Genomic DNA, 20,408 nt, shown 5'->3' with positions numbered 1-20,408 from the left:
AGTTTAGCCCAGTGAGGGCTCCTGTCCCCGAGTTTAGCCCAGTGAGGGCTCCAGTCCCCGAGTTTAGCCCAGTGAAGGCTCCAGTCCCTGTGTTTAACCCAGAGAAGGCTCCAGTTCTCATGCCAAGCCCAGGGAGGGCCACTGTTCCCGAGTTAGGCCTACAGAGGGCCTCTGAAGATGATATTCTCCCCAAGGAAATTTTTTTTTGGGGGGGGGGGGTAGTATGGATCAGTCCGTAGTGGCCGGGCCAAATGGCCATGGCCTTCTGAGTTCCCTGCTCCACCGTGGCCTCCTGAACTGTCTGATCCGCCAAGGCCTTCTGGGCAGCCTGCTCCGCCAGGGCTCCCCGAGCTCCCTGTTCCGCCATGGCTTCCTAGTCTGCCTGCTCCGCCATGGCCCCTGAGCTCCCTGTGCCGCCATGGCACCCTGGACTACCTGATCTGCCCTGGAGGTATTCCCCGTGTCCCAGTCCCTCCAGGGCGCCCACCCCCCCTCAGACTCTGTTCTTTGTTTTGTGTGTGTTTTGCTCCCCATGTGCCTTCCTTGCCCTTATTTGGTCCTTCTGGTTCCTGTCCCCATTTAGTTCTATTAGTTCCAGGTGTTCCTTGTTATTAGTTCTCCTCCTCACCTGTCTACTCCTCGTTATCTGCCCTATTTGAGTTCTAGCCCGTTCTGTTCTCCCTTGTCCAGAATTGTATATGTCTACCCTTGCTACATGTGTTTTCCTTGTTCCCTGGAAGTTCATTAAAGCCTATATGTTTGAATTCCACTCCTCGTCTCCGAGCTCCTCACAGTAGCGAACGTGACAAATGCAACATAAGGGTTTTTTTTGTTGGCTTTTTCCGACGCTGCAAACTAAGAGACAACACCCTTTCAGATCCTTGAAATTATTGCTGTTTGCTCACTTGAACTTTGCCTGAGTACTGTTCTCATGCATGTCAAAGTAAATATCCTGGCAACTTTATATACCTTAATCATACAGTATGTTGTAGATAAAGACAGAATGCTGCCAAACCTCTTTCTGTTTCATGCTTTGTTCTTATATTGTTTTGTTGTTTACATGTTAAGATGTTTGCCCTTCCTCAAACAGAGGCTGAACAGCAAAATGTCACGCAACACAGTCTAAATGAGCAGCAAAATACCTTTATACTCCACGATCAAGCAGGTGTCCATCTCAGGATGAACTCCGTCCATTAGAATCATAAATCGCAGGTGTTCATCGACCTTTCGAATAATAGGAAAGCCAAAATCAAGAAAAATAACAAATGAAAAAAAGAAAAGAAAAGAAAAACAAAAACATACATTCTGCCACACGCCGAACGGCACCACGTTTATGTTTGTTAAATTCACTCCACTTTTCTCCAGATACCTGCAACAAAAACAAAATGCCTCTAGTTCAAACCCTTAGATGTGAAAAATGTACACTGAAAAACACATTGGTTTTGAAACAATTTTCACTTGAAAATTGCTAGTAAATTTCACAAATTATTACAAAGAAACAGGAAGTGACACATTGAATTAAATGTAAAATTTTGAAGTAGAAAAACTGAAATATGTAAAATGTATTTTTCCCGCCCTTTATTTTTCCTGTTTTGTTTTCAAATCTGTAACTGCCAAAGTCACTTCATTATAGTTATATTGAAGTGACATCGGCAGTTACAGATTTTTCCCACCATTTTGGTTTTTTTCAAATCTGTAACTGCCAAAGCCACCCCTTTATATTTAATTATAAGGTGGCATTGGCAGTTACAGATTTGAAAAACAAAAAGGCGGGAAAAATATATGTTTAAAAACTCCAATGTGTTTTTTTTCCCGTATTCGTCATTCCTTCCTATCAAAATGCTTGCTATGGATGCGAAAACGCAGAAAATCAAACCTGGTCCGATTTTTTTTTATTTTTTATGATGGACGAAAGTTTTGGAGGCAGTGTGTAAACGTGATTGACACAACATGAGGTCGTATTTATTTTTTAACGTCCGAAAATTTTGGACGAGAAAGACCTTTACACTTTATATTAAGTTGTCATTGTTACAGTGTAATTATACATTTGAGTACTGAGTAATATTAATTAACTTCATGTAGCCTACTTACTATATGGTTAGGGTTAGGATTAGGGTTTTTTTTTTTTTTGGTACAAGGCGCAGTGTATTTACATGGGTGTGGATGTGAGAAGAGAAGTATAAAGTAATCAGTCAACAATGGCGTGCATTGCTTCAAGTTTTTTTAAAGCAGTTTGTTTACATCAGAGACATGATGAGATATATGGTCTGATTATGTACCATAATCTCTCCGGCATGCAGCTCTTGTGCTTCTCTGGGCTCTGCGGTCCAGGGGTCTGGAGGATTCAACTCCACCAGCTCTAAACTACCATCAATATCTGATAGCACTGCCTCTACACACACAAATACAGTAAGACAATAACACAGCATTCACTTCCAACAACTACATACAATTAATATCCATCTATATTATGAATACATATTATTTATATTAGCTGCAATTAAAATGACATCAAACGTCATTATAATAAAGGTTTCATAGTTTTTTTTTTTCAGTGTTGCCTTAGAAGAGCCATTTTTGCTTCCCCAAAGAACCTTTCAGTGAACGTGTCTTAATTTTTTTTTCTTAATTTCTTAGAGCAAAGAACATTTTAGAATTCTAAAGAATCTTTTGTCACTATAACGAAACTTGCAATGTGCAATGGAAAATTTCCATGGATATTAAAGGTACTTTATAGAACCATCGATGCCAAAAAAGAACCTACTGTATTTTCAAGAGTGTATGAAAATGATTTCAATGCACTCTTTTTAAATAACAGTGATATTATTACCGAGTTCGTCTTGCATGAAGCTGTCTGGAGGGTTGACATACTCCATTGTGGCCACGTTCAGTTTCCAGTAGTGTTTGGTGCAGCGCACTGTTCTGTTACACAAACACACAAGTGCACTTTTTTAGTGATTCGTAATAAATATTTATATTTTTTGAAAATGTTTTTGTCTCTTCTGCTTACTAAGGCTGCATTTATTTAATCAAAAATACAGTTAAAACAGTAATATTGTTACATGTTTTTACAATTCAAAACATACTGTAAAATGTCATTTATTCCTGTGACGCAAAGCTGAATTTCTAGCTTCATTACTCCAGTCTTCAGTGTCACATGATCCTTCAGAAATCAGTCGAATATATTGATTTGCTGCTCAAGAAACATTTCTGATCATTATCATTGTTTAATACACTCGTGCTGCTACATTATTTTTGTGGAAACTGTGATACATTGGTTTTCAGGAGTCTTTGATGGGATTTCTTTGAAATAGAAATCTTTTGTAACATGCCTAAATAACTGCCACTCAGGGTTCTGTCACTTAAGTCTGGTTTATTCTTGGTTTTGTGACAGATCCCTGACAATCATGTATGGTCTCGTCTTTTTGTGACCGTCTTCCCGGCCGGGTTCGGGTCCATCTTTCAAATAATTGACGGTCCGCGTCGGTTCCGGGTAGTACATTTTTGACATTTCTCGGTTCTGCACGGGCCCGGATCCAACTTTCAAAATAATAGACGAGTCCGGGTCGGTTCAGTGTAGCAGATTTACGGGTCTCTTCGGGTTCGGGTACAAATTTTTGGACCCGTGTAGACCTCTACTTCAATGGGCACCTTCCTCTTTCTGTTTGCCTCTTTTGGGGTCTTAGTGGAACAGCAGATGGTCCAGCTTGTCCAGCAACTCTTCCTTCATTAGGGGAGGAACAACGTCAAGGACTTTGCCCACGAATTCCTTGCCATGATTGACGACCTGGTCTATCATTACAACACTGACCTGAAGGAGCTCTTTAACATCTGCCTCACAAAGCCCCTCAGCCCTTGGGAGATGGGAAGGCTGGGGCACCATTTACACCATAGTGGGGAGTCAGAGTCCCATGCAGCACAAAGTCCTTCCACAATGTCTGTCCCTCCGTTCCACCTTCAACCAGTGGAAGACTCAGCCCTCCAATAACCCAGAAATGGAGGGGGAATAACAAGTGTGCAGAGGTGGCTGAACACACTGCAGCCCCTTCTTCGTCTGGTGGTCCTGGAGGCAGGGGCAGACTTAGTGATTTGGGGGCCCTAAGCAAATTTTAGGTATGGGGCCCCAACACATTATGCTCTTTTACGCCATAAGCTATAACTAGTTTATTTACTCCTTCACAACTTAAGTAAATAATTAGTCAACCTGATGTTGTTCTAAAGCCATATTAGGCTACCTTATTTTTTCAGATCACAAAAGAAGACATTGTAAAAAAAAAATGCACTTGTCCATTTAATGAATTGTAACTTCTTTAATCTTTTTACAAAAAGGTTTCAAATATCATAAAAAACTATCCCATGCAACTCGTTCCGTATCCCAAGTGTTCTTAAGGCATTCAGTAGGGTTTGCCGAGAAACAAATTGAAAAAGTAAACTATTATTAAGAGAAAATCTCCAGTCATCGCATTCGTGCATTTATACGAGCTGCGCGGCAGTTCGTGCCGGCGCGCATAGGAAAAGCACACAAGCGAGTCAATTTCAAACATCAAGACAAATAAAATCATTGCACGAAACATGATTGACACTCTCCATAACACAAATACGCATTGAAGCATTTGCCAAATATGTTTCGCCAATATCAAATGGGGCCCCCTGATTCCCCGGGGCCCTAAGCGACCGCTTACCTCGCTTATTGGTTAAGTCCGCCCCTGTTTGGAGGACTTGACTCCAGTGGACCCAAGGCCAGTGGTCCTGGAGCAGCCAAGTGCAGTGGTCTCGAATCCAATGGTCATGGTGGCCCGACTCCGGTGGTCCCAAATTCAGTGGTCCTGGAGAACCTGACTCCGGTGGTCTTTAATCCAGTGTTCCTGGAGGACCTGAGTGCGGTAGTCCTGGAGGACCCAACTCCAATGGTCTCAGGACGACCTGACTCCGATGGTCCCATGGCCAGTGGTCCTCGAGCACCCGAGTGCGGTGGTCTCGAATCCAGTACTCCTGGAAGACCTGACTTCGATGGCCTCAGATCCAGTGGTCCTGGAGGACTTGACTCCAGTGGACCCAAGTCTGGTGATCCTGGACGACCCAAGTCTGGTCGTCCTGGTGGATTTGACTCCAGTGGTCCAGGAGGAACTGAGTGCGGTGATCCCAAATTCAGTGGTGCTGGAGGACCTGACTCTGGTGCTCCTGGAGGACCCAAGCCCGGTGGTCCCAAGTCTGGTGGTCTTGGAAGACCTGACTCTGGTGCTCCTGGAGGACCCAAAGTGGCCTGTTCTGTCTATCATGGCCATGGAGACCATCACAAACCCTGGGCAGGTCTTCCAGATAGAGTCCTCTTCAGCCATGGGGTCTCCAGAGTCCTAGGACGACTGTTGCAGGGACTTGTAGTCAGTGATGGTGTGAATGGCTTGCCACAGACTCTGTCTCTGCTGTCGATAAAATGTTTTTTTTTTTTCTTTTTTGTGTGCATACAGCCATTTTGCCCATTTTGGGCTGCTTTATCTCCTGACCTGAAATCTCCGCTTCTTAGCAGCCCAGAAACCTCTTTGTGTAAGCTCCGGCAAATGTTCCCTTTGTGTGTTGCCTGTGTACCTTGCATGTTCCTTCTCTGCCCTGCCCTGCCCAGTCCCGCTGCCAGTTGTGTTTTCCCCCAAAGGGGTAGTTTTTGTTTGTTTAATGTTTTCTTTTATCAATTAATAAATCCCATTGAAATCTGCATTTGAGTCCTCGCTGATGCCTTACCATAAAACCTGACACACTTTTGATTCATTTTAATGCATCCTTGCTGAATAAAAGTACTAATTTCTTACTTACCCCTTCATACTTGTGATATATAATGGTTACCATGAAAATATGAAGCTGCACAACTATTTTCAACATTGATAATAATCAGAAATGTTTCTTGAACAGCTAATCAGCATATTAGAATGATTTCTGAAGGAATCATGTGACACTGAAGACTGGAGTAAGAAAGATTTATTCAAGTTTGAAAGACTTCTTTCAAAAACATCTATAAAAAATCTATAAAAGTGGTGGCCAAAATTGTTAGAACACCTGACAGATCAGAAAATATTGACATTTTTTTTGTCTCCAAAACATGATTTCATTTCATAATGTTCATGAAACATGCAGATGGTTGCTCTGAGCACATCAAATATCAGATGAAGTGAGTCGTACGGTTTTTATCCACTTTTAACTTTAATATTTGGTATGTCCACCTTTTGCAGCATTTACAGCAGCACATCTCTCTGGTATAGTGTCAATATATTTCCTGAGAACTTCAACACTAATGTTATCCCATGCCTTCTGCAACTCAAGCCAAAGGCTTTCCTTTGAATGTACAATAGATCTGTCCAGTTTATTTTCCAACTCGCCCCAAATTTGCTCGATGGGGTTGAGGTCCGGACTTTGAGGGGGCCAGTGCATCATTTTCAATATTCCAGCAGATTCCTTCCGTCGCTGGTAGTTCCGGCAGTAGTTCGTTTTATGGGCATTGTACTGGCCAATTCAACAAAAACAACTGAAACTTCTTAAAAATGCCAAGTGTTCTAACAATTTTGGCCACCACTGTATATCTGTTGCAGGAATATTTGCATGTATATATTTGCCTTTTCCCAAGTGAACTTGAGCTATTTTTATTTATAACTATAACTAAATGAGCTATTAGCTATTTGTCTGGTAAACATTGTTCCCTTGTTCTCTTTTTATTTTTCCCCTATTATGTTAGTTTCGATTCACCCACCTGCCGTCCATGTCTTCTATGTCTTTAATGAAGAGTCCTCCCTGGTGTTTGCACTGGTTCACACACGCTCGTATTTTGTCTTTGCCTTTGTAAATGATGTAACATTTGCCATCCTCTTGGTTTTTCTTAAAATTAATTCCATCTTTTAGTGCGCGGACGTCTTCAGCCTCCAGTCGCAGGATAGTCTTTGAGACCTGAGATGTCATTATGCTTCAGATCTAGAGACAAATGAGTCTTTGCGGTCAGATCTTAGTTCTTAGTTCTTAATTATACACTATTATAATGCATTATTGATAGACAGGTGCAGCTAGAAATGTGTCATTCATTGCAAGACTGGTTTAAAACTATGTTCTTTATTCAAGAATAAATCAATTTGTCTGAAATGGATACTTTAACAACTAAACAAACCCAAATTTGACCAAAACATATGCAAAACCAAGTAACTGTGTTGTTCTATTTGTACTGGAAATATAATTTCCCACATTTTTTTCTGTCAAATAATTTTCAAATTATGACAATTTTTTAATCTCATTTAATTCTAATAATTTGTACAGTTTGTTAAAAAAGAGTTATACAGACAGAGCAACATTACCTTTAATTGCTGTGAGCTGGTTTCTGAATTAAATGTGAGCAGGAAGAGTGTGTGTGAGCTGCAGCCCACATGTGAAGCTGAAAGTGAAGTTCTGCTCTCGTTATCAAGCGCTTTCAGTTGAATTGACAAGGCGTAGCCATCACTTCACCCTGAAAAGCTCCTCATCCTAATTTTAAACACATTTTAGTTGAACTTAGTCTTTTTTGTTTGTTTGTTTATTATAGCTGCTCAAGTGTATTGAGTACAACAACAAAAAAAAAGATTATTGGAGCATGTTTTACAAGAAAATACTACTTCGGTCATGTAATTAAATGTTCTGCTCTGCTTTGTAGATTCCAGTATACTCAAATGTGTTTTTTGAGTACACGGAAAAGAGTGTTAGGGTTTTTAAGTTCATTTGTCTATAATACTAAAATCATAGGTAGGAAATCACGTGTCACCACACTTGACATTTCCACATCAGTTTCTCGTTGAATAAAGCAACATGCACAAAAAGTCAACCTAACAAAAACACTTTTGAATGTCAAATATACAGAAGCTTACTTAGAGTTGCTCGATGTAAACTCAGAATTCTGAGGAAAAAATGGGGGCATTCCAAAGTGCAAACATTTAATTGTGCATCGTCTACAAACAGCTTCTGTTTTATGTTTTTAAATGAAGCTATAGATGACAGCTGCAGTGCAACAATTTTAAACTAGAAAAAATTTTTTTAAGACAAACTTTGTTAGCTTGAGAAAGCCTAGTCTGAAAGTTCTAAGTACTTGTAAAAGCTTGATGTTTGAAACCGTTTTAAAGATAGATGAACTAAAAATGAACTATGGCCTTTAGAATAATTTAGGTGAAAAACAAATAAAAATGACAAAACATTCTCCTTCAATTCAGATAAGGATAAGACAAAGTCTAGAGTCCATCTGCTCAATCATGTGAAAACGATTTAATGTGCTTGTTAATAGCAGTGATAGCATTATCTTCTGCTTTTGAGAAGGCAAGATGTGAGTTTTATTATGGGGCTGACCTTCAAATAATGTAGAATGGATGTAGAAACATGTGACATTCCAGGCAAAGCCAGTGTTCCTGCACGAACCGGTCACTTAAGATGTTGGGCTATATTGCTTCCATTACATGTCTTCTTTCAGACTAGTGTAGAATAGTGCACATTTAAGTGTTTATTAAAGTACACGTTATCTATTTGTCTGTATATTTCAGTTACATATCTTTAAAGGACGCGTTTACATAAGCAGCACTGACATACACCAGACTTTTAAACGATATTTTGCTATCTGTATTCTGAAGATTTTTACAGAAGGGTTTGTTCATATATCATTGTGAGAATTGTGAGAACAAAAATCCAAATTATGAGAGAAAAAGTCCTACCTTTAAAAAATAAAAATAAACAATTATTTCATTTTTTAACCTCTGGTTAAACAAGTTTTCATACCAATTAGATTTCAATTAGAACACAATTAATTAGGTAATGTGCATATTTAAACATTTCAGAAAACTCACATTAATGTCAGTATATATATATAGATATATAGATATGTACTGTACTGTAGATGATATGTGTGTATATATATATATATATATATATATATATACAGTATACACACACAATCAAAAAGGTAATTATTATAAAATTTGTATTCCTTTATTATTCAGAGAGGACAGTCGAGAGATGACAGGAAAGCATTGGGTAGAGAGAGGGGAGCGGGATCGGCATGGAACTTGAGATGGGATTCGAACTCGGCACTAACCGCGAGGCTATCGCGCCAACGCAAATTTTACTTTTGAATGTTCTCTGAATGTTCTGGATCAAGTAGTAAGATTTTAAAATGTTTTGTGAAGGACATTTTTAGAATTGAGCATTTTAAATTAAACATTTCTCTTCTTTGCAGGCTTATCGTTTGTATACGTTTGACAGCAAAATGCAATGACACCTAGATGTCTGTCTGAAAATAATAATGACCTAAGAACTGTGACTTGAGTAACGAGCTGAGGTAATCAGTAACCAAATTAGCTTTTCCAGCAACACAGGGGAGGTTTGCTGAATTGCACATTTAAGAAGAACCAATAATGTTAATGAAAAAATGCTGTCATAAATCATCAGGTTACCATTACCTATTATATAAAAATATAAATTCTATCTCTGAAATTGGAATGTTAATTCAATATTGATGTTCATTAACGTTACCGCAAGAACCTTTGTTCATATAGCTTTGAAAACCTTGCCAGAACGTTAGCCAAAGTTCTGAAAGCAACCTGTTAGCTTGCTAACGTGTGAGATGATATCATTAGAAGAAAGAAATGTTCCTGCGAACTTTAAACAAACACTCACTTGAGGACAGGAAGTCATGGAGCCAAGGAATTTTATTTGAGCACAGGAAATTACAAAAATAGAAAAGAATAAAGAACTGAAGGAAGCAAAACAAATGAAGGGAACACAAAAACACGAGCCTACTGAGGCCAAATAAAACCAGAAACCAGTTTGGCAAAGAGATTTATCACGGGACTGACAAAAAAACTAAAAAAAAGATACCGATAACTACTCATACTACTTTAAGTTTCTTGTCAAATTCCCTTTATCCACCTTATTTTGCAATCTTCTTTCAATGTGTGAGATTTCCTGTTCTTCAGATGCCACCTTTTTCCTAACGAGAGGCAAATAGAGCTATGCGTTTGCTGAAAATAACGCTTAAGGCTAGAAGGGATACAGCAAAAACTACTAGGCATGCGCACATTAATATAGCGTACATTTTCTCACACTGTACAACAATTAGTGTTTTTGCATTATTGTAAGGGGTAGGTTTAGGGTTGGGGCAGGTGTAGACATTAATAAAACACAATCTAATAGGTAGAAAATGTAATTTATTGTTAGCTTCCGGTTTTTGCTGCATCCCTTCTAGCCACAACTGAAAATAACTGAAAGTGAATGAAATCGGAAGCTGCGCACATTCAAATGACAAATGTGACCCTGGAGCACAAAACTAGTCTTAAGTAGCACAGGTATATTTGTAGCAACAGCCAAAAATACATTGTATGGGTCAAAATTATCAATTTTTCTTTTATGCCAAAAATCATTAGGATATTAAGTAAAGATCATGTTCCATGAAGATATTTTGTAAATTTCCTACCGTAAATATATCAAAACTCAATTTTTGATTAGTAATATGCATTGCTAAGAACTTCATTTGGACAACTTTAAAGGCGATTTGATCAGTATTGTGATTTTTTTTTGCACACTCAGATTCCAGATTTTCAAATAGTTGTATCTCAGCCAAATGTTGTCCTATCCTAACAATCCATACATCAATGGAAAGCTTATTTATTTAGCTTGATGTATAAATCTCAATAATAATAAAAAACATTTAAAAAAAAAGACTCTTGTGACTGGTTATGTGGTTCAGTCACAAATACCGCCGAGCAGTAATTCCACGCCAGTCCTGTAGAGGTCAGTGGTGGCGCTCTTGCGAGATTTCTGTTGCGCAAACACACCGAAGAAGGCATTTAGTCAGCAAAAGTGAGGGAATCGTCCTCATAAATGTATTAATTGTGGCTCAGAGATGGCGCTGTCCTCCTCGCAGCAGCTCGTCATGGCGTTCACGGCGGTGCTGCTGGTGTTTGTGCTGTTCCCGCGGATGTTCGGCGGCGGAGGAAGCAGAGACGGTCAGCCGTTCGATCCGCGGATCAACAGGAGAGGTGCGGACTCGAGCGGACCAGCCTCGGCTGTGTTTGTTTACTTTCTGGCTCTGTGTTTAGCAGTATATGTGACCCTGGACCACAAAACCAGTCATAAGGGTCAATTTTTTGAAACTGAGATCTATACATCATCTGGAAGCTGAATAAATAAGCTTTCCATTGATGTATGGTTTGTTAGTTGATAGGACAATATTTGGCTGAGATACAACTAACGTTATTTGACAATCTGGAATCTGAGGGTGCAAAAAAATCGCCTTTGTACAAATGAAGTTCTTGGCAATGCATATTACTAATCAAAAATTAAGTTTTTATATATTTTATATGGAACATGATCTTTACTTAATATCCTAATGATTTTTGGCATAAAAGACAAATCGATCATTTTGACCCATACACTGTATTGTTGGCTATTGCTACAAATAAACCTGTGCTACTTATGACTGCTTTTGTGCTCCAGGGTCACATATTACTGCTTATAATTTAGTGCGTAGCATTTTTTAGGTTTGTTGTGGGTTTTTGCTGGATTTTACTAACGTTACGTCTACGGTTCTGTTGAGTTTACTGCAAAAATATTTTTGTCATCTGTTTGTCATTTCATATAGAGATGTTTAACACCATTTTTATATTCATTTTATATCACCAAATCATTAGGATAATAAGTAAAGATCATGTTCCATGAAGATATTTTGTAAATTTCCTACCGTAAATATATCAAAACTTAATTTTTGATTAGTAATATGCATTGCTAAGAACTTCATTTGGACAACTTTAAAGGTGATTTTCTCAATATTTTGATCTTTTTGCACCCTCAGATTCCAGATTTTCAAGTAGTTTTCAAATACTTATTTATTCCGCTTTCAGGTGATGTATAAATCTCAATTTTAAAAAAATAGACCCTTATGACTGGTTTTGTGGTCCAGGGTCACATATGTCTTTGTTTCATTCATAATGATGTGCAGTATAAACAGCCTCTCTGGAGAACAAGGATACTGTGGGTCTTAAAACATCTCAAAAAGATCTTAAAAAGGTCTCGATTTGCCCTTCCACAAATAGGGCCTTAAAAAGAAAGTTTTAAATTCCTATTTAAAAATGATTCTTTTCCTCAGTATTTTTGTCTTGTTTTCCGGTTCAGATATCTAAATATACTTAAATCAAGAAACATTTACTTGACATGCAAAATGATTTGAAGTCTTGTTTTACGAGAACATGAAGTAATGGAGATCGTTTGGAAGCTGTAGAGAACATATTGACATATCTATTCCCCTATTCATCTTAGAAAAGGTCTTAAAGTCTTAAATTTACCTTCATAAAATCTGCAGAAACCCTGGATGTGTATTTGATTGTGTGTGGTTCTGCAGGTCCTGGTCCCGGTCCCGATCTCGGTCCTGGTAGTGTGAAAAGTCAGCAGCAGTTCCACAGGAACGCGGCGCCTCCGATGTCTCAGAGCGTGGAGAACATGCAGCAGATGAAGAAACTCATGGAGCAGGAGCTGAAGAGCGACAAATACAAACCCAACAACAATAAGGGCTACGTCTTCACCCTCATGCCCATCTACGCCATCGGTGTCGGGCTCTTCGCCGCGTATAAGTTTCTAAAGGTGCTGACGTTTGTTGTTATACATTAATTTGTTATACAAAAGTTTTATGTAGCAATTACAAAGAAATGGTAAGTAACAGATATAATTAACCATGAAATTTTGAAGAAAAACTGAAATAGCATTTTCTTGCTTGTTAAAGAAAAGTCAGTCTACAAAATAAAAAAAAATATATATATATATAGAGAGAGAGAGAGAGAGTTTACAAACTAGTTTTTTTTTTTTTTATTTATTTTTTAGAAAAAGCATATTGAAACTGTATAGCATGTTAAATGTTTGAAAAATAAATGCCAGTAACTTTAAAAAATAATTACATAGAAACAGCAGGTATTAACACATTGAATTAAACATGAAATAAAAAAATGAGAATGACTGATATACTGTTTTCTTGTAAAATATAATCCAGTAATCTGTTTTGTTTACAACTTCAACGTACATACAAAGCATGTGAAATAGTATGTAATATGCAATGATAAATGTTTGAAACCGTATTTAAAATAACAATAAAAATTGTTAGTAAATTTCACAAATAATTACAAAGAAATGGTCATACTTTTAATTAAATATGAAATTTTGAAGGAAGACTGAAGTAGTGTTTTCTTGTAAAACATACTCTAATCTTTTTGTTTACGACTTTTAATTTTTACAGTTTACAGTCATGATTTTTTTTTTGTCTTAATAGTGATGATTTGGATGGGAAATGTACTTGATTGTGATTAAAGGCACAATTCATAAATAAAATAATGGGCCTAAAAATATATAGTGTGAAAAATGTTTTTTCATAGTTTCTTTATAATCATTTGTGTAATGAAAATCAAAGCCAATTTTTCTAGGGACAAAAACAGCTTCCGCTCTTCTGGTTTGCTGTTTAAGTTGCTTAAGTCTTTGTTTTTGTGTTTTCAGATAAAGTCTGCAAGCGATTCTGAAGCTCAAAAAGCCAAAACAGCTCGAGGAGTGAAGAAATCAGAGGAGACAGGTGTGTGTTGTAAGGTCAGCTCACCTTCGTTGGGCCAATTATCCAATGGTGGCTGAAGGTTTCCTGCGCATTCAGCCTTTTCGGTGCGCAAAGTAACTTAATTTCAATTAAATTCTAATCTGACTCCATTTTACCATGACCTTGAATTTAGTTTAGAATGCCAATTATTATTGATCATTGATAGGATAAATTATCTAGACTTATGATTCTTCTCTTTAACACTTTAATCTTATTCAATCTTATAAATGTTATTCCTATAACACGTTGAGTCTCGTACTGGCCGGTATATGAATGTCATACTTACAAACTCGTCAGTCTGGGTAATTAGACAGAGGCGATTGACTAATATTATAGAAAGCCTGTACCTACTTTGCTCATTCTAAAATACATTATTTAGTCCCCATAGATCTGTACACACCTAATTAAGGTAAGACTATATCTAACCAGAGGTCATGACAGTTACCACAGAACCAAGTTGCCTAATTTAACTTCCTCTAATGGTGACTTTATATAATCATGCCGTGGTTTTCCAGTACAGTACAGTAATCAAGAGGTTGAGGCTCACCCTATTTAGATTGGTCAACAACACCTCTCTGCTCCACCTAAGATGCGTTTTAGTCCGTTACTAACCTCAGCGTAGATTTGTGGTGTTATGGATTTAACAATCTATTAGAGTCAATAATCTCAGAGTAAGTGTCGGAATAAAATCAAATGTAACATTTATTATCAGTCAGGTAAATATGTGTTATGACCAGTGTTGGGGGTAACGCATTACAAGTAACGCGAGTTACGTAATCAGATTACTTTTTTCAAGTAACTAGTAAAGTAACACATTACTTTTTAATTTACATGATCTGAGTTACTTTTTCAAATAAGTAACGCAACTTACTTTTTTTTTCCAATTTATTAATAAGCAAAAATGACTCTAGACAAACATTTGTGTGTCTTTTTTTAATTGCTGAAGTGTGTTGAAATTTCTTCTTCTGCATTCTACCGTAAATTTACTTTCCCTTCAGCCTGAGGCTTATTCATTTCACTTTTGGTGTGAAAAGGCTTTTATATTTGCCAAAAATAGAACTTTTTTATTTTAAAAATGAACAAGCAAGCCCTGTCCAGATTTAAAAAGTACCGCAAAAGTAACATAATGCATTACTTTCCATAAAAAGTAACGAAGTAACGTAATTAGTTACTTTTTTTATGGAGTAACGCAATATTGTAATGCATTACTTTTAAAAGTAACTTTCCCCAACACTGGTTATGACAATTACATAGTCAATTCAGAGATATCAAATCAAATCAATACTAGACATCAAATTCTCAAAGATAAATCTAAGAGTAAAGGATGCATACCTGACTTAAGAAAAATACGTAGTACCACAGGCTCATCTGGCTACAGAAGCACGCTGATCTTTTTGCAGCATTTTCTTAAGTACTTCAGACCGAGACAAACATCCTCCAAATGGAGACAAGAACTAACAATTGGAAATAGTTTTGATCAAGTCCTAGGCGTGAGAGTTTACACCTTTTTGGGGACATTTGGTAATTTGCATGAAGGACACTGGGAAATGGCACACCCAGTAAGCAAATTATTTCTAATCTCTTAGGATCTGTATTACCTTTTAGTCTACTTCTTGTAAGATTGAGACCATTTTACCAGTCGACCTGAGACAATTCAAATGATACCAAATATGACTGTGAGTATCATTTGCAGGGGTGGACTGCTCGGGCCCCGGGGAATCAGGGGGCCCCATCTGATACTGGCGAAACATAATACTCCAGTGCGTATTTACCGCTCAAAACGTCAAGTTTTTGTCAAGTGCTGAGTTCTGCAAGCTCGCGAATCCCCTCATTATAACAATGTGTAGATATGATGTAAAAAGGAGATTCATCGTGCAGTGCAGGCAGCTTCACTGATTAATGGAATGTCGTGGGATTGCCATGAACTGAAGTGAATGACAGCTTTCAGTGATTATAGAGGGAGCGCTCTTTGCACACTTTCTAGGCTGAATAATCCTGTCTGACTGTTTCAGAATGGATATATTAAAGGGCTCATGAACTCTTTCTAGATTCTACATCGCTGCCTGTTTAGCCCCGCCCACCGATTCTACATCGCTGCCTGTTTAGCCCCGCCCACCGATTCTACATCACTGCCTGTTTAGCCCCGCCAACTGATTCTACATCACTGCCTGTTTAGCCCTGCCCACAGATTTGCACATGTAGCCTAGTGTTTACGAGAGAGGCAAATGTGCATGTCTATGTAGAAACAAAACGATAAAGAAGATGCTGTTCACTGTCAAGTTGTGGAAAAACAGTGTTTGTGTTGCCTTCCTTCTGATCCCAACGTTAGGAATGAACTTTTTTTTTAATGAAGTATTTTTAATGAAGATCCAGACCGTGTCAGTAAGAACTCGGTCCTTTGTTCATTTTATTTGACCGCGGATTCGTTTACAAACAAGGCACAATTCAACATTGTAATTTTCAGAAAGATTGAAACTAAAAGACGATGCTGTGCCGACTATATTGGATCCGACAGTAATGTAGCAACACACAAGTGTGAGTAACTGTTTTCATTATGTGATCACTATTGCTTTGTCTCTTCTCACAGATCGCTTGATAATAATATGTATTGAGTTTATGCATTTTTGACCTAAATCATAGCAGCTTCCATCTGCTGTATGAGGAATGTATGCTGTCAAATATACACAACTATTAGTCAATCATAGCAGTGGGCGTTTACTTCCGAGTCTACAATCCACCACGCCTGTTCAAACAGAGCATTCTGATGAGGGGTTAAAAACAGGACAATTACTTCTAAATTAGCCTATTACTTCTAAATTATGATATTTTTTTGGTGTAAAAATCTTGATAACATTATAAGTGGACCTCAGAGAACAGTACAAAATAAAAAACAAAGGCAGTTCATGACCCCTTTAACCTCAGAGAATAAAGTATCATGTTTTGTGTCATGATTTTATTTGTCTTGATGTTTCAAAATGACTCGCTTGTGTGCTTTTCCTATGCACACCGGCGTGAGCTGCTGCACACTCATACAAATGTACGAATGTGATGACTGGAGATTTTTTTTTAATAATAGATTACATTTTCGATTTGCCGTATGCCTTAAGAACACTTAGAATACGGAATGAGTTGCATGGGATAATTTTATGACATTTGAATCCTTTTTGTTGAAAGATTGAAGAAGGTTACAATTCATTAAATGGACAAGTGAGATGTAGAAACCAAAGTCTGTATGTTAATACACTGTGTGTGTGTGTGTGTGTGTATTGTCCGTATCTCAGAAGATCCAAGTGTCTGAGGTTCTTCAAGTCTTACAGTGCGCATGAATGAGGATGCTTAAAAGTGCTTTCTTAGAAATGCCACCATTCATTTGATATATTCAGGAAGTGATTTTTCTGAAGCATTTGTGGTTTTCCACAGAGAATCAGCTGAATGAGCTGGAGCAGAGACTGGCTCAGACCGAGAAGATGCTCAACACCATCCTGACACAGCTGGACCCGCTTACCAACTGGTGAGAGCAGACATGCACACGAAAATGAGAAATTGAACACCTGCAAACCTCTTTGTTTTAAATAAATGTGGTTTATTCAGTCATGCAACAATGCCCTTGGTTAAAGCACATTCATAGCCTGATTGATTTGGTTATGCAAAAACAAAAATGGGGTTTGCGACATTGAAATGTACGCTGGTGGCGAGCGGCTCGTTGTTGGCTTTCAGCCGTGTGGCTTTGTTTATTCTGGGTGTTGTTCTGCAGTGTGAAGTCTGTTGCCATGGAGCAGAAGAGCGAGATCATGTCGCAGCTGCAGTGCATTCGGCAGCTAATGAAGAAGAGGGGCATGGAGTGTCCAAACATCAGGATAGAAGGTAAACACATCTGCTCCCGTACACACGCCCACGCAATTAACACAGTACCGCGCAAGCATGTTAGTAACACCAGCGCTCAGACTCATGGAAACATGAGTGCCACATACAGTTAACTGTATAAATTAAAGGCTTTTGAAGACATCTGTCTATCTATCTACACACACACACACACAAGTGAAAGCAGAAGTTAGGCAATTTAGGAGGACAACAAATCCTTAGATAATATACCTACCTATTATTTATCCATTTTTCATTAAAATCAGCAATTTGGCAAGTAGAGGCCAGTTCACACCAAGGAAGATAACGATAAAGATATAGTTCTAAAAATCGTTCTCAATATTAAAGAATAGCAGAGTCCACACCACAGCTATAGCGATAAAGGCACAGAGAAATTATATCGTTGGAATCACTTCCAGAACGATTTTTTCCAGCTGATGAACAATACAAGCTTTGACACCCAATCAGAATCAATCCTGCTGTCATGAGCTCGAGAATTTAAAGCGGCAGACGAGCGTGCGCTTAGAATAAACAGACGATATCGTTATCTTTATAGTTATCGTTCTTGGTGTGAACGTGGCTTTAGAAGGGCAACAAGTCCGAAGATAATCTATCTATCTTCTGTTTATTTATTTTTGTTATTTATTTATTTTTATCTATATTATTTATTTTATTTTTATTTATCCATATTTATCTATTTTTAATTTTATTTAAAATAAGCAATCGGGCAATTAGAAGTTTGACAAATCCTTAAATAATTTGGCTATTATTTATCAATTTTTATTATTTATTGATTTTTATTATGTATCCATTTTTATGTATTTTTAATTTTATTTAAATCATTTTCAAAATCAATCATTAAAAACAAAATCAAATTTGCAGTTAGGCCGTTTAGAAGGACAACATATCCTTAAATAATATATCATCTATTTATCCATTTTTATTATTTATTGATTTTTATGTATTCTTGTCCATTTAAGACAGTACTGAGAATGACTTTTAATATTTAAAATGCATTTAATTGCATTTTATGTATTCATGTTAAACCTAATTGGAGGCTGTAAACATAAATCTTTTTGCATTCATGTCAGTGAGTAAGTACTATTTATGCTGCAGTAATGCAAGTTTTAGTTTACACACAACTAATGCAGATGACCGCAGTAAAGCAGCTCACTTATCTTTGAAAATATATCGTAAGCAAGTTAGTTAGATAAAGTAGCACTAAATCAGCCAACATAATGTAGGTCACGCTGCCACGCTGTGTTAATAAATCATGTTAATATGTGATTATGTGCATGTTGGAAACATTTAGATGCCTAAGTGACACTTGCTTTGGTATTTTGTATTTTCATACACAGTGCTGTGACATGCACACATTTTTAAGTGACTAGAAACGCCGTTCTACTTGTAAGCATGTATTTTAGCATTGTGGTGATGGGTGTTGCAAATCATGTGGTTATTTCTTTTAGAGCCGACATGTGAGCGCAACCTAGACAAACTCATTGAGACTTTGGGCGCAGTCGAGACGCTTCCAGAAACTCAGATGGAATCACAAACACACACTGAAACGCAGCCACATGATCACCGAGAGCTCAGGCCTGAGTCTGAGGGAGAGGAGGAGGAGGAGAACATACCCGCGGCGGGAGAGGAAGACGTGGGAAGCGAGAGTGACTCTAGTATGCCGTCCCTCGAGGACTCGGCTGACATCAGTGTAGATGATGTTACAGTCAATCATCCAGAAGATCTGACAGCTGGATTACGAAGACGCAACAGGCCAGAGTAACGGTGACGAGAATCGGACACAAATCTATTTATATATTTATTTTATTCCTTGTAATGAAGCAGTCAACACTACTTACTGGTGTCAATGTCTACGTCTACATATTTTACTGCATTTGAAATTAATTGATGCAATTTAAAATAGCTGTTTTCCATGTGAATATATTGTAAAATGTGATTTATTCCTGTGATGCAAAGCTGAATTTTCTTCTTTTTATTTTATTATTATTATTTTTAATCTTACTTGCCCTAAACTTTTGCATTGTAGCTTATTATGGTTTCCACAAAATATAAAGCAGCAGAAATTCAGCTTTGCATCAAAGGAATAAATTACATCTTAAAATATATTCATATAGAAGGCTGTTATTTTATATTGTAATAATATTTCACAATATTACTGATTTTACTGGATCTTTTAAGTCAAATAATTAATCAGTGAGGTTATTCCAAAGCAGAAAATGTTTGTCGTCTTAATTTTTTATCACAATGTAATAACTTGCCCCGCCTCTAAAATGACTTTCCTGTTCGCTGACCTCATCAAGGCCATGTGGGTGGGGAAAATAATATCAAGGAAAAGCCAATTAACCATTTAGTCATTAGTTCAGGAATCCTTAGTCAGCCTTTCTGAAATCCATAGTTTTTTAATGAAGGTTGAAGTAATGAAGGTTACGTCGATAATAACAAATAATGACGTACAGAAGAAACACGTCACATTATTGACGTGAAACTAGATGTGAATGCCATTTCATGTTGACTTGTAAGTGTTCTCTGTGTCTCTTTTAGTTTGAGTCAGTCATAATCACAGGTATGTCAGTATGCACCTGCAGAAGTGGCTTCATTTCCCTCGGTGTTTCGGCGAGGCTACGGGAACGGATCCAAGGCAGCTAGCGGCGTTTTGCGGATCGTGTGTCATTTGCATGTTTGCCGTGTCCTGCGGAGGAGGTTTAACACAGCTGCATGATTCTGGTATGACAATCATATGCTATGACGCTTTTCAGATGTGAGGACCTCAAACGGGAGGTTTTTAGAGAGGCGTTACAGCTTTGAGCTTTAGTTTTTAAAAGATTTTTTGAGCTTGAATCGAATACCAAACACTAAATGTGATCGTACGTGAGATGATGTTCATGCACGCTGTTGCTTTCTGTGCCACTTTTTA

The 20,408-nt window shown here is 37.7% G+C and overlaps 2 protein-coding genes across 3 annotated transcripts in view; one reads left to right on the top strand and one right to left on the bottom strand.

The window, feature by feature from the left end:
- The window catches only part of LOC107707959 (cytidine monophosphate-N-acetylneuraminic acid hydroxylase-like), a 15,062-nt gene extending 7,672 nt beyond the window's left edge, over window positions 1–7,390 (bottom strand). Inside the window, exons 1-6 of the mRNA XM_016512079.1 lie at window positions 7,329–7,390; window positions 6,737–6,954; window positions 2,831–2,922; window positions 2,242–2,392; window positions 1,303–1,369; window positions 1,143–1,224 (exon numbers count right to left, since the gene is read on the bottom strand). Coding sequence (XP_016367565.1) covers window positions 1,143–1,224; window positions 1,303–1,369; window positions 2,242–2,392; window positions 2,831–2,922; window positions 6,737–6,942 — 598 coding nt within the window. The 5' untranslated portion in view covers window positions 6,943–6,954; window positions 7,329–7,390. The remainder of the gene's footprint in view (window positions 1–1,142; window positions 1,225–1,302; window positions 1,370–2,241; window positions 2,393–2,830; window positions 2,923–6,736; window positions 6,955–7,328) is intronic.
- A 3,401-nt stretch (window positions 7,391–10,791) lies between these two features.
- On the top strand, window positions 10,792–19,389 carry LOC107708010 (uncharacterized). Of its 2 annotated transcripts, none has more exons than XM_016512153.1 (6): window positions 10,792–11,024; window positions 12,389–12,621; window positions 13,522–13,594; window positions 17,033–17,123; window positions 17,367–17,476; window positions 18,943–19,389. In XM_016512153.1, exons 1-6 carry the CDS (start codon window positions 10,889–10,891, stop codon window positions 19,254–19,256), a joined length of 957 nt encoding a protein of 318 aa, XP_016367639.1. In that variant the 5' UTR covers window positions 10,792–10,888; the 3' UTR covers window positions 19,257–19,389. The 2 variants fall into 2 exon arrangements, with proteins under 2 accessions (XP_016367639.1, XP_016367638.1); XM_016512152.1 differs by having other exon boundaries at window positions 10,793–11,024; window positions 12,383–12,621.
- Window positions 19,390–20,408: the final 1,019 nt, after the last annotated feature.

Source organism: Sinocyclocheilus rhinocerous, unplaced genomic scaffold, assembly GCF_001515625.1.
Source record: "Sinocyclocheilus rhinocerous isolate Xijiao unplaced genomic scaffold, SAMN03320098_v1.1 scaffold475, whole genome shotgun sequence".
Lineage (NCBI taxonomy): Eukaryota > Metazoa > Chordata > Actinopteri > Cypriniformes > Cyprinidae > Sinocyclocheilus > Sinocyclocheilus rhinocerous.
The sequence above is the reverse complement of the archived record's forward strand: the minus strand, read 5'-3'. Positions and strand labels throughout refer to the sequence as shown.